This window comes from Actinia tenebrosa, unplaced genomic scaffold (assembly GCF_029948245.1).
Source record: "Actinia tenebrosa isolate PJP-AT-01 unplaced genomic scaffold, QUT_ActTen_1.0 PGA_scaffold10__47_contigs__length_13832649, whole genome shotgun sequence".
NCBI lineage: Eukaryota > Metazoa > Cnidaria > Anthozoa > Actiniaria > Actiniidae > Actinia > Actinia tenebrosa.
The window spans coordinates 1,605,563-1,619,425 of NW_028292570.1; the positions used below are offsets into that span (position 1 = coordinate 1,605,563).

The following is a 13,863-nucleotide window of genomic DNA, read 5'->3' on the forward strand; positions in this document are numbered from 1 at the left end:
TCAAAACAATCCTGGTCTATTAAAGTTCTGCGCGTCGTTGTTCATTTGATATCTCAAAGGAATACTGTAAATTGCTTACTATCAATCACGTGACTTTTTGGAGTTGACTGGGGGGCAAACAAGCGGTTGACTGGGGGGCAACTAGCGGATGCTAAGTCAAAACATATCAAAATAGGTCCTCGAACTATTGTATTTGACTATTTTCACGACATCAAACCGGCAGAAAACAAGAGATCAATACAACCTCCAGGATTCTACAAGTCTTCAAAAAAGAGCTATTACCGGAAGTGACGTCTATTGATAGCGACCTATTAACCGAGTGTATCTTTGGAAACTAAAAATGATAAGTTAACCGCTTCAAAGATAGTCACCATCATCGCTCTGTTGCTTTGCTGTGGTGAGTTTGTACGTATCGAGATGATTCTGAAGCAACAAAACACGAAAATACAACAGTTGGAGAACAAGATTACCTTTCAAGCAGTCAATGTAGACAACATGGCTGCAAACAAAGGAAATAGCCTCGAACGACTCGCTTTGGACGTTAAGGAATGTTGTGGAAGAACAAAGAAACGAATACAAAGGAGTGTTGACGTGGAAGACTCACTATTGCAGGGAGCAACTAACGACACGAAGAGTGAGAGCCGTCTTATCGGAAAACTGACCAAAATAATGCAGCAGCAAATGACTAAAGCTATCTCTGCAAAGAACTTTATCGCTATACGAGGGAGAAGAGGCAGAAGAGGACCCAGAGGACCACCAGGACCCATGGGTAAACCAGGTAGAACAGGCAAGCAAGGAATACCGGGACTGAAAGGTGATCCAGGAAAAAATGGAGTTGCCGGTCCTCGAGGCATGCCGGGACCGAAATGGGACCGCGGTCCTTCGTTAGAACATCCATCAGTTGTCGTCTCTCCCCCTCATTTGATCGTCAATGAAAGCAAGTCTCCTATCCTGAATTGTTCTGCTAAAGGATATCCAAGACCATTCATTGTATGGTCTAGAGTCAATGGTTTGATGCCCACGAATGCATTCATAATAAATAATACTGACATTGGGATACAAAAGGTTACACCTCTTGAGTCAGGTATATATCAATGCCAGGCTTCTAATATTCTTGGTAAAGTAAAGAAGACAGCAAGAATTGAAGTCAACTTTAGTCCTAGAGTTAATCTAAACAGAGGACCTGTGCGTGTCAAGCATGGGAATAATATAACCCTTCCAAAGTGTCACGTGACTGGGCACCCCGAACCTAAAGTCACGTGGTATAAAGCTGTTGGTTTGTTATCAAAAACACGAACCGTTGTCAAAGACGGCAAGCTATCGATATCAAACTCAGCCATAAATGATTCTGGTACATATTTGTGTAAAGCAGAAAACCTACTTGGATCAGCCGTTGCAGGGACAATGATAGTTGTAATACCAATACCATTATTTGTGATCAAACCACCTGTAGATTTAGAAGCCTACTTTGGAACCAATGCTGTATTAAATTGTTCTGCTAAAGGTGTTCCTGAACCGCTGATAAAATGGAAGAAAGAAAACGGCCATCTTCCAGCTGGACGACATGAAGTGAAAGATGGATCTGTCGTTATTGAAAATGTTGCCAAATCTGATTCTGGTGTCTACGTGTGTACCGCTACAAGTGGTGGAGTTGCTGACACGGAAGCTAAAACACGAATAAACATTGTCTACAGAGATTGTGCAGATATCTACAAATCAGGCGAAAGACGTAGCGGTGTGTACACAGTAAAACCCGACAGTCAAGGACCCTTTCAAGTCTACTGCGACATGACCACTGACGGAGGGTGGTGGACAGTGTTCCAGAGAAGACAAGATGGATCTGTTGATTTTTATCTTGGATGGCAGCAGTACAAAGCAGGTTTTGGAAACCCGATTGGCGAGTTCTGGTTGGGTAATGACTACATCCATCGACTAACAGCAAGAACACCGTCGACTCTACTTGTGGACCTGGAGGACTGGAGTGCAGTAAAGTATTTTGCCAAATATGGTAGTTTTAGTGTTGGTTCTGCATCAGACAAGTACAGACTGAAGGTTGGTTCTTTTTCGGGTGACGCTGGGGACTCACTAAAATACCACAATAACATGTTCTTTTCTACCAAAGATCAAGATATTGATCTCTGGAACAAAAATTGTGCAACACTACGCGCTGGTGCTTGGTGGTATACTTCTTGTTTTCGTTCCAATCTCGATGGGAAATATTTGGGAAACACCATTGATGGGAAAGGGATTACCTGGAATTATGCAAAAAATAACTATTATTCATTCAAGCGTTCAGAAATGAAAGTACGACCCAAAACATTGTAATGTTATTCTAATGTCCACTCCTCCTTGCGCTTCTACTAAGACTTCTCTCGTGTTCAGTCAACGACTGCATGCAGATAGCATGCGCTGGTGCCATTACTTCAGTACAGCACAGTCCTCGACCAATCATAGAGCTTGTAGCGAGGTGGCTAAATAATAACAATATATCCATGACCTTTGATCCCAAATGTATAAAAATTAGTTTAGAATTTAAACTCATCACTAGTAGATGAGCTTGACGTTAGGTGCTTGTTCGGTGGGATGAGGGGGGCCTGGCACATATATAAAATCGTGGTAACCATGGCAACCCTGTCACAACTCACCGTGCACCTGTCACACTGATGGTCTGGTCATTGGAATATTTACCTATTTATACCTACCATAGGGAGGGGGGACAGGAAAGAAAAAAGAAAAATCTAGCGTTTAGAGTGTGGTTACCAGAGGATAGCAATAGCGAATATCGTAATGCAAACGATTGTTGGCCGAATTGAAGGTCAAGCTAGCGTGATCACATGGATAGCAAGCGATCGATTTGACCCATTAGCAATAAATAGCGTTGATCGATATCGCGGTAATTACCGATCAAACAGCTCGGCCCTGCTGATGACCAAAGATAATGCTAGTGCAATCACCAGAATAGCGTGTGATTGTGATAGTGTGTGTTCAACGTATATAGGTGGCCAGCTGGCAGACAACAAATGGAAACAGCGGTTATCGTAGACTATTCGCTGTTACTCAGATCAAGTCTAACTTTGCCTAAATTTCATTTAACCACATGAAAAAGATCTAGAGGGTGTACTGACAGCGCTTGAATATGGATTACTTTGTGTAGCTTCCTTTCGATAAATGAGAACTGGAACAAATCTACTTCATGATATCAATTGACATGACAATCTTAGATACATAATTAGATTCATGACATCATAATCATCAGTGTCCTTAATTTTGCTCTTGCTGAAACACCTAGGGATAAAAGAATTAATTCCAGTGATAGTAGTACAGAATTCCTGTCCATTGATTCCGAACACGACTTTGATTCTTCTGAAAACAGCTCTGATGTGGAATCAGATGACTCAGAAATGGACGGTTTTGTTGAACATTCTTATGAAGCACTATTTGTTGCAGACGAGGAAATCGAACAAGTAAGCACAGGCTTGCAATAGTATGACAACAGGTATTCACATAAAGACATTTCTAATTGAAGGATGGTATTCATTCGGGGGGGGGGGGAATGGGGGGGGGGGAGGAATTGGTTCAACGCTAATTTTTACATAACAAAGGTGGGGGCGGGGGGGGGGTGTAAGAACTAAAAAGTTTGTTTTTAAGGGGTTACTGCCTAATCTTTTGCTTTATATATTTCATTTTTGAGCCCCCTCCTGATAATTATTGGACAGTCCCTTCGTCCCAGTCCTTTCGAATAAAAAACAGTTAAGGCCCCCCTCCGTCAAATGAGTGATTTTAATTTGAGCCCCCCTATCTTGGCATCAATTTTATGTGATGCCCCCCCCCCTGGATTTTCAGCCCCCCCCCCCCCCCCCCCTTATTATAATTATTGCACACTCCCTAAATCCGAGATGAAAAAGGTAGGTCTGAGAATGGCGCTCGCGTACAAAAATGAAGCAAACTAGAGAAGATCTGTTTTTGGAATATGGTAAAGGAAAGAGTGATGATTATTTTAATCTAAAATGTAAATAGGGAAACACGTTCTACTAAGTGAACAGGAGCTTTTTACAAACTACATTTTTCGGATTAGTTTGCAAAGCGCATTTTCATGTGCACCGGATGTTCGGATTTATCTGAAAGTCATAATACCTTTGGGTTATTCAATGAGCGCTTTATACGCAACTCTCGAATTCAGAGAAATTTGGGTTGTTTGGGCTCGGCATCCGACGAAACCTGTTCGAAGCAGACATAACCTTAATATATTTTCTTGGTGTTCAGTTCTGACATTTGTTTTGATATTATTATTTGTTTATTGAACATAGAGAGCAATAAATCGTATTTCTTTGTTCTTTTTTGACATTAGTTTAAAATACTGTTACTTATAAAAACAACTTGAGTCAGTTCATAAAACAGTTCATCGTGTAGATTTGAATTCACGAAAATGTTAATTAACATTTACCAACTTCTTTAGATAAAATTAGGAACTCAAAACTGAGGAAACAAACTACTTTTCAACAAGGTTACTAACATGTTTTGTTTCTGCAAATTTTTTATACTTCAAAACTTCAATATGAAATCACTCGAAAATGCTCTCACAGATTTTCTTCAAATTTTCTGAACCTTGAGCAAATTACTTATCCTCCAATATCTCAAAAGCAATTTAAAAAGCTAGGTCAAAAAATAGAGAAAATAGGCAATAAAGTAAAAGTACCAACGCTTTACAGCGATACTATATTAATTTCGATTTCACTAAAAACATGCTCATTCGAAAACTTCATCTTTCCCTTAAAACGTCTTTAAAACATTTTAGTATTGGATTGTCTGCGTCCGCGTATTTGCGATTTGAAGTTGAATGTTATCGCGTGGATAAAACCCCATGGAGCCACCTTTTGCCACCCTTATTGTCTATTAATATAAACTTCAGTGGCTTGTCTTGAATAGCATTGGGTTATGAATACATACAACAAAGATCTGTTATTCAGCTCATATAAGCATGATAAGTTTTCGCTACACACTATTTTTATTTTATCTCCGTCGAGAAAACATACTTGTACTGACCACTTTGGTAAGGTTACATCAGCAGGTAAAAATAGCGAGAGTTCCTTTTTGATCCTAGTAAGTTACTTGTACAGGTATTCTGAAACAGAAAACATAGTTTTCCAGTTTTGTTTCGGCCATGTAAACTTGAGCAACAAGCTTGTAGCTTCCGGGTATATCTTCTATAACACGAGTCTGTATGATCGCTGTGGCAGGCTCTTTCGGTTTCAAAGGACAGTTAAGATTGTGGTCTTCACAAGCAAAGGGATTTTTCAGAGGCCATGGTAGTCTCTCCCCTCTAGAAAATATAGCCACCAATTCGATGAGACCATCTTGGACAGTTTCTTCGGGAATGAAGGTGATTTTGGCGGTAACATTGGCTCCTACGCGGAAGACACAAGGTTCAGAGTCACATGGAGTTATGTCAATCTGTAGGACTTTCCCTATTATCGGTCTAATGATAGATCCACAAGAGTCAAATTCAATTATCTTTGCTTCGGTTGAAGACACAGCTAAAACTACGGCTAAGACCACAAAGTCGCACGCTCGACGCATCATCAACATTTTAAATGATATTTCACACTATGCCTAGGGAAAGTAAAGTCGACTGAATCTTTGAAATTCTTTCCGCTAAGCTTTCAAACTCTGAGCCACTGTCCAATAGGAGCGGGTTTCTGAGTATATTGAACTGAAGCTGATTATGCATTATATAAGTTTTCAAATAAAATCGATGATTACGTCTTGGTGATAAATTTAGAACGATCGTAATGGTCATTAGTCTCCTCCACAGCCGCTTTCAGTGTTGTCACGCAACGCTTTCTCCCCTTAGTAACGGCTCCTTACCCAAACAAAACATTCCTTTCCTATGAATTAACCAATCACGGCTTAGTTCTCGAAAACCAGGAAACAAGATTGCGTTATTCCAGGAAGGCTTCGAGATAACAGCTAAGAAATTTCGCATCAAACAGTTTAATGATCATCAGAAAGACGCATACGAAAGATTTTACTAGAATCTTTGTTAATCTGCCTACTGGATAAGATGTCAACAAAATAATATATTGGCGCTCTTGCCTTGCGTTCCTCGCATAGTGACTTAAATTTGAAGTTTTGATTATTTGATGTTTTTCTGAGCAGAGAAGTGTTGTTCTTGAGCATAGCCCAGTAATTTCTTTCGAGACAAGCTCGAGGACTTTTTGAATTACAGGAGTTCGAAGTTCTCGACATTTCATAACCGCTGACGCGATGTTAGAAGGTTGGCCACTATGATAATGCTTTGGCTAACGGTTCGTACAGACTTTTTACGCCTTTTCTAACAGTTTTTGAAGGATAATCGATCACTTCTTTCACTTCTGGTGCACTGTGTTTTGCTGGCGGGAAGTAAATACCAGTTACCCAGAAGTTACCAGTTACTCATCTTCTTCGTCACTGTCGTGCTTACTCGAATTCAATCTTTTGGGTGGGATACTAAAAAGTGAATATTTATTTCTAATGGGTCAATTCAATCACACGCTATCCATGTGATCACGCTAGCTTGACCTTAAATTCGGCCAGCAGTCGTTTGCATTACGATATTCACTATCACTAGCCTCTGGCAACCACACGCTAAACGCTATATTTTTTTTCCTGCCCTCCCTCCCTATATGTTAGGTATATATAGGTAAGTATTCAACTGACCAGACCGTCAGTGTGACAGGTGCACGGTGAGTTGTGACAGGGTTGCCGTTACCACGATTTTATGTGTCAGGCCCCTCTCATCCCACCGAACAAGCACCTAACGTCAAGCTCATCTAGTAGTGATGAGTTTAATCCTTGGTGATTGTAAAACCTCTGACAGAATTCGGTAGTTTGTATCAGAAATAAGACAATGTCTTCTTTAATTAACCAGCCAATCAGAGCCCACGAAAATATGGTGGTAATAAATGTGCGAGAACAAATTACAGAAAAATATGAAAAATGTCATCAATGTACTTTACGTTACGATAAATAGCCTTAGAATGGGGCATCGCAGTTTGTTTAATTTACTATTGGTATTTGTACGTGAATACTAAGACAGTGAAATGAAGCTGAACAAATGAGCCTGTAGTCATTTGCATGAACACAGTAGTAATTTACAAAGGAATTAAAGTTTGAGTTTGTTATCTATGAAATACACAAAAGTACCGCACATAAAGCTTCCAGAAGAGTACGCGCGCATACCAAATAGAGAGTGCCAATGTGGGTATCTAATTGTCAGTTGACTACTGATTTTAGGTTATTTGTCATTTAACTACTAAATCTAATGGCACCCTCCAAATAATCTAGATTATAATGGTATTTCGTGTAGCATGCGAAGTAAGAATTCTATTGCAAGACTATGGGGTCGAGAGTGATATCAGTAGTAAAACCTTAAATTGGGCTACCTGTGTTCTATATAATAATATTAGCATATACCAACTTGTGTACTTCCTAAGAACGCGCGCGCTCATTAGTTAATTGAAGGTGAATATTGTACGATATTCGCCTCTGAATCTCGGAATATTGAGTCGGCAACAAAATGGCATCTTCCGGCAATCGTTTTGCTACAATTCCCGATGAGCTTGAAAAAATGAAAGTAAATGCCATTCCTATCAATACTAAAAAGGCAACGAAGTATGGCCTAAAAGTTTTGCTAAAAGTTTTGCGTGAATTTGTCACGCAAACTAAAAGTTTTTGTTTGTTTGTTTTTATTGAATTATTGTATATAAAATAAGTTACTCTGTACACAAGTTGGTATATGCTAAAACAATTATTCGCCTCAGGCTCAGTGAATATGGAGAAAATTTACTTCGCCGCTCAAAGACTCACGTCTCGGTAAGTATTCCCCGATATTCACTTCGCCTTCGGCGAATAATTGCTAAATATATACCGGTATGTATGAGAATATATATGAAATATACATTTGTACTGCGGTCGTAATGTATCAAATTGAGCTGATCCTCGCAGTATGCCAAGCAACTTATGCAGCTGCAAATTGAAAGACTCGGGAATAATCTTGAACGGGATTTGAACCCATTCGCTGGCGATTCCGGCGCTATTGCTCTAACCACTGAGCTACCAAACCTCATATGAGACTTCAAGTATATATTGGGTTTTCAGCTCGATTTGATGTGTATATATATATATATATATATATATATACAATCAAAGAAGTGCCGATTCTTGGTATATTTCCAAATGCGTTATCATGTCTTGAAATTCTAGATCTATTAGAATTGATTAGAGACGACCTTTGTACGTAAATTGATCAAAATATGCCTGGTCTATTAAAGTAGTATGTTCTGCTCGTCCTTGTTCATTTGATATCTCAAAGAAATACTCTTAATTAGAAGAGTCTAAATAACCGAGTGTATCTTTGGAAACTAAAAATGGATGGAAAAGTTTCCAAGTCGAATAAGTTAACTGCTTCAACGATAGTCGCCATTGTTTCGTTAGTCGCTCTCTTGCTGTGCTGTGGTGAGTTTGTACGTATCGAGATGATTCTGAAGCAACAAAACACGAAAATACAAAAGTTGGAGAACAAGATGACCTTTCAAGCAGTCAATGTAGACAACATGGCTGCAAACAAAGGAAATAGCCTCGAACGACTCGCTTTGGACGTTAAGGAATGTTGTGGAAGGACAAAGAAACGAATACAAAGGAGTGTCGATGTGGAAGACTCACTATTGCAGGGAGAAACTAACGATACGAAAAGTGTTAAACTGACCAAACTGATCGAGCAGCAAGTGAGCAAAGCTATCTCTGCTAAGAACTTTATCGCTATACGAGGGAGAAGAGGCAGAAGAGGATCCAGAGGACCACAAGGACCCATGGGTAAACCAGGTAGAGCAGGCAAGCAAGGAATACCGGGACTGAAAGGTGATCCAGGACAAAATGGAGTTGCCGGTCCTCGAGGCATGCCGGGACCGAAAGGGGACCGCGGTCCTTCGTTAGAACATCCATCAGTTGTCATCTCTCCCCCTCATTTGATCGTCAATGAAAGCAAGTCTGCTATCCTGAATTGTTCTGCTAAAGGATATCCAAGACCATCCATTGTGTGGTCTAGAGTCAATGGTTTGATGCCCACGAATGCATTCATATTGAATAATACTGACCTTGGGATCCAAGAGGTTACACCTCTTGAGTCAGGTATATATCAATGCCAGGCTTCTAATATTCTTGGTAAAGTAAAGAAGACAGCAAGAATTGAAGTCAACTTTAGTCCTAGAGTTAATCTAAACAGAGGACCTGTGCGTGTCAAGCATGGGAATAATATAACCCTTCCGAAGTGTCAGGTGACAGGGCACCCCGAACCTAAAGTCACGTGGTATAAAGCTGTTGGTTTGTTATCAAAAACACGAACCGTTGTCAAAGACAGCAAGCTATCGATATCAAACTCAGCCATAAATGATTCTGGTACATATTTGTGTAGAGCAGAAAACCTACTTGGATCAGTCATTGCAGGGACAATGATAGTCGTAATACCAATACCATTATTTGTGATCAAACCACCTGTAGATTTAGAAGCCTACTTTGGAACCAATGCTGTATTAAATTGTTCTGCTAAAGGTGTTCCTGAACCGCTGATAAAATGGAAGAAAGAAAACGGCCATCTTCCAGCTGGACGACATGAAGTGAAAGATGGGTCTCTCGTTATTGAAAATGTTGTCAAATCCGATTCTGGTGTCTACGTGTGTACCGCTACGAGTGGTGGAGTTGCTGACACGGAAGCTAAAACACGAATAAACATTGTCTACAGAGATTGTGCAGATGCCTACAAATCAGGTGAAAGACGTAGCGGTGTGTACACAGTAAAACCCGACAGTCAAGGACCCTTTCAAGTGTACTGTGACATGACCACTGACGAAGGAGGGTGGACAGTGTTCCAGAGAAGAAAAGATGGATCTGTTGACTTTTATCTTGGATGGCAGCAGTACAAAACAGGTTTTGGAAACCTGAATGGCGAGTTCTGGTTGGGTAATGACTACATCCATCGCCTGACAAAAGGTAGAGCCTCGACTCTACGTATAGAACTGAGACACCGGGATGGAACGATTGCATATGCCAAATATGGTAGTTTTAGTGTTGGTTCCGCATCAGACAAGTACAGACTGAAGGTTGCCTCGTATTCGGGTACTGCGGGAGACTCACTAACATACCATAATAACATGCCTTTCAGCACAAAAGAACAGGACAACGATCCTAGCAGTTATTATAACTGCGCTTTGTTTACCACTGGGGCGTGGTGGCATAATAATTGTTTTCGTTCAGGTTTAAATGCTCAATATTTACCTAACTCAGCGACCAAACAAGGTATTAGTTGGTTAACGTTGAAAAACCATTTCGGAGCTCTCAGGTACTCGGAAATGAAACTGCGTGCTAAATAAAAAACACTGTGACATTCAAAAGAGAAGTTGGCTTAGTGTAAGATAAATAAGGTTAAACATATAAATTAGCAGCTTCTATGCTATAAAAGATTGACAACATATATCTACGTAACTATATATCTATAATATTTCTTTGCTTGTGTTTATCATTTTTTATCAAATATCAAACTTCTACATTTCCTCTTCATGAACGAGTTTTGAAGCTGTTCACGGTTATTGTTTATTATTATTATCATTATTATTATTATTATTATTATTATTATTATTGTTATTACTATTATTATTATTTGCTGAAACCGATTAAAACGTAGAACCTGAAACACTAATTGCAAAACATCGTAAATGAAATTCAAAAACGATGCAAAGTAACTGATGAAGACCATGATGAGAGGCATATATATCTTTTATTAAAGAAATAGAAAAGGCGCGCACGTATTGCATGAAGTCAGGATGAATTACAGTGTATAATGAAATATTGATATATGAAATATGTTCTTGACATGGAACTTGCAAATTGCACAAACATTGAGCCTGTTTATAATATAAAGTATAACTAATATTCAAAGCTTATCAACTTCTAATATTAGACAATTTGCATTTAAAAGTGAATTAATAGTATTACGATAACTAGCTTTAGAAGAATACCACTAACAGAATTATATTCTAGGCAAGATGTAAGAGTTACGATAAAACTTAAATCCCTTTGACTTTGGTTCTCCAGAAATCCTTCTTTTTCCTGCAGCAATGTAAAGCTAAGAATGGTGCGCGCGAGCTCCACTGAAGAAAGAGCGCGCAGTAAAGTCGCTGATGTAAAAAACTGTCTAATCAAATTCACATGGTAATAGAAAACTATAAAGGAAAAAACCTTAGAATATATTTTTTCTATCACTAACTGTACGCTAGCTTTTTCTCTAACAGCTTTTAAACATCCATTAAATTTACGTTTCTGCCTTTTATCGCATATAATGTTTGCATACGAAGGCCTGATACCTACAAGCCATATTTGTGACGTCATCCAATATATGACGTCACAATTTATTTATTCTAGAACACACTTTTGCTGTACGTTTTACTTTGCATTGGTCAAACCAGCAAAAGGAATTTTCTCAGGATGTTTTCTCTTTTGAAGAAGATTATTGGTGTTATTATATTCGTGTTTGGATGCTTTGACTGCGTCAAATCCTGGATTATTGGTAATGTCTTTTTGCTTGCTTCTTTACTTTGCCGTATAATACTTTTCTCGTTTTTCCTTTTTTTTTTTTTTTTTGAAAATCTTTGTTTTCACAATCACTTTTCTGTTTATAATCGTTGCTTGTGATTGGTTGAACTTCTGCCCACTTCCAATAGACCAACAATATTACCGTTTACATTTAACGTGTTTTTTTTGTTTTCGTTTCAGGTTTTGTAGTGATGCTGACGACCAACCATTTCTTTACATTGGCGGTGGTTACGAGTCAGTTCATGTTGTTGTACACGTTGTTTCATTGTATTCCATTCCGAAGGTAAGAAGATATTTGTTCGTTTGTCATCCATCAAAAAGACGAACACAGTAAACACACACATGATGACTGATTGACCAAAGAACAGACAGACAGACACAGAAAAACACACTGAAAACTAAAAGACTGCCAGTTACACAGACAGAAAGACAGACACACACGCACATCAATGTAGGGCCAACTGTGCCGACTTATTCATGCACTACAATAAGTTTATTTCGTCTCTTCCCCCTCATCTTTCACATTTTCCTCATAATATTCTCAATCCTAATCTTCTTCTTCTCGGTATCCCGTCTCCAGTTTAGTGTTCAGGGCACTTGGAGGTGATCCATGGGAACTTTTTTCCAAATCCCATCTTCAGCAACTGCACCAAGATACGTGTTATTGGAGTTCCGGTGAGTCAGACACCGTTGTCTACGATCCTGAAAACCTTCATTGGAGCTCATCCTCTCTTTCTACCTACCTGGATGAAGTCCACAATCAAGATGGCGTCCAGTTTACTCAGCCTCCTACCAAACCAACAAGACATACTTGGGTTTGGACGTCTGATGAAGACAGTCAAGATGAAAGCTACGACGATGGAGTTTCAGGTAATGATGCTGGTTACATGACAGAGACGACCACAGAGAGTGATTCAAGCTGTTATGAGATTGAAGAGAGTGTAGAGATCCAACAATATCTACCCAATTCATCAACAGAGATGATTTCCATGAAGGTCGAGGCTGTGGATCAAGTGATGGATATGAAGGATGACATGATGGACCAAGTTCTTCATGGAAAAGTTGATGCTAAAGTTAGCGAGAGTGTAGTTGGAGGAGAAGTTCTATCGTCCTCTTCTTTTCAAGAAGAGTCTGCAAACGTTGAGGAAGGTGCTGATGACATCAGTGTAGTAAAGATCGCTCCAAATGCTGATGTAGCTTCTACGAACGGTACAGATGTAGTTAACGACACAGATGATGTTGTCTTACATAGTGACAGCTTACAAGTCTTTGACAGGGTTGTGTTTTGTGAAGATGTTGATGGCTTCCAGGATACACAGATGACTGATGGTGAAGATTGCTGCAGAAATGAAGTGAATAACTTCCCCGGATCTTATGAGAAACCCATCAGTACTGATGGTATTTTGCAGAGCAAAGCTGTGAAGCTTGGTCTATTGGCTGCTGGTGTTGGCATCGGCGCCTACATTGTCTACAAACTTTGTATTAAGAAGTAAGATTAAATAATCCAGAGATTTTAGGATAAAAACGATTCTAGTAATCAAAAACTGATATTTACCCGTGATATGATTACGCTTTTCAGAAGCAAAACGTTTCCAATCAGAATAATAATTTTCATTGTACTGATTTTATTATCAAAATACTGCAAATGTTTGAATATCAGTATTATTATTAATTTGTCAATTGATTACTGTTGCAATTTGAAATATGAGAAAGTACAAACAGGCAAATTCTTGGTGATGGTAAGTTCTTACAGATTGCCCATTGTTATCTGAGATAGAACAATGTCTTCTTCATAGATTATTACCAACAGAGAGCAGGAAAATAAATCTCGTGGAAATAAACTTGGAAAGCCAACCACCAATGGTGGAAAACATTACCGTGATAAATGACCATAAAATGGAGCGGTGATGGAGAAAGGGAGTAGCAAGTGCGAACGATGTATCATGAATCCCCTCTCCCTACCCCCACCCCCTAAAGAAATCAAGGCTACCCCAGATATAACTTGTCGTTCGCTTCGATTACCTTTTTAGTATCTTTTCTTACATTCGAATACAGCTCAATTTGGAGAACAAAACAGTTCTCAGGAGATTGAAAATTTTTTTTCTCCAAATTTAGCTTCTTTGACGTCTATATGATATCCAAAACCACAATGGAATTTACATTCAAAGATTATATTTATTCATTTGTCTCTTAATTTTAGCAGTTTCGACTAATACTGCTATAGCCTCCCTCCTCTTGATC

General features: G+C 39.1%; 4 protein-coding genes across 5 annotated transcripts; 3 read left to right on the forward strand and 1 right to left on the reverse strand.

Annotated features, from left to right (window-relative positions):
* Positions 1-417: 417 nt before the first annotated feature.
* On the forward strand, positions 418-2,325 carry LOC116305591 (uncharacterized). The gene has a single exon (XM_031715530.2). The coding sequence runs from the start codon at positions 418-420 to the stop codon at positions 2,323-2,325; it is 1,908 nt and encodes a 635-aa protein (XP_031571390.2).
* A 2,657-nt stretch (positions 2,326-4,982) lies between these two features.
* LOC116305582 (NPC intracellular cholesterol transporter 2-like) lies at positions 4,983-5,684 on the reverse strand. Its single transcript, XM_031715521.2, has one exon. It carries the CDS (start codon positions 5,584-5,586, stop codon positions 5,098-5,100), a length of 489 nt encoding a protein of 162 aa, XP_031571381.1. The 5' UTR covers positions 5,587-5,684; the 3' UTR covers positions 4,983-5,097.
* A 2,652-nt stretch (positions 5,685-8,336) lies between these two features.
* Positions 8,337-10,445, forward strand: LOC148912710 (uncharacterized). The gene has a single exon (XM_089026453.1). The coding sequence runs from the start codon at positions 8,406-8,408 to the stop codon at positions 10,401-10,403; it is 1,998 nt and encodes a 665-aa protein (XP_088882579.1). The 5' UTR covers positions 8,337-8,405; the 3' UTR covers positions 10,404-10,445.
* Positions 10,446-11,802: 1,357 nt separating this feature from the next.
* LOC116305593 (uncharacterized) lies at positions 11,803-13,213 on the forward strand. 2 transcript variants are annotated; one of them, XM_031715533.2, is made up of 3 exons: positions 11,803-11,905; positions 12,203-12,492; positions 12,601-13,213. In XM_031715533.2, exons 1-3 carry the CDS (start codon positions 11,814-11,816, stop codon positions 13,113-13,115), a joined length of 897 nt encoding a protein of 298 aa, XP_031571393.1. In that variant the 5' UTR covers positions 11,803-11,813; the 3' UTR covers positions 13,116-13,213. The 2 variants fall into 2 exon arrangements, with proteins under 2 accessions (XP_031571393.1, XP_031571392.2); XM_031715532.2 differs by having other exon boundaries at positions 12,203-13,213.
* Positions 13,214-13,863: the final 650 nt, after the last annotated feature.

What these genes read in the sequence shown, in the direction of transcription:
- LOC148912710 (XM_089026453.1), top strand. Translation starts at nt 8,406, where the DNA reads ATGGATGGAAAAGTTTCCAAGTCGAATAAGTTAACTGCTTCAACGATA.
- LOC116305582 (XM_031715521.2), bottom strand. Translation starts at nt 5,586, where the DNA reads ATGTTGATGATGCGTCGAGCGTGCGACTTTGTGGTCTTAGCCGTAGTT.
- LOC116305591 (XM_031715530.2), top strand. Translation starts at nt 418, where the DNA reads ATGATTCTGAAGCAACAAAACACGAAAATACAACAGTTGGAGAACAAG.
- LOC116305593 (XM_031715532.2), top strand. Translation starts at nt 11,814, where the DNA reads ATGCTGACGACCAACCATTTCTTTACATTGGCGGTGGTTACGAGTCAG. An exon ending in CATTGTATTCCATTCCGAAG is followed by an intron (nt 11,906 to 12,202) that starts GTAAGAAGATAT and finishes TCCCGTCTCCAG; the next exon opens with TTTAGTGTTCAGGGCACTTG.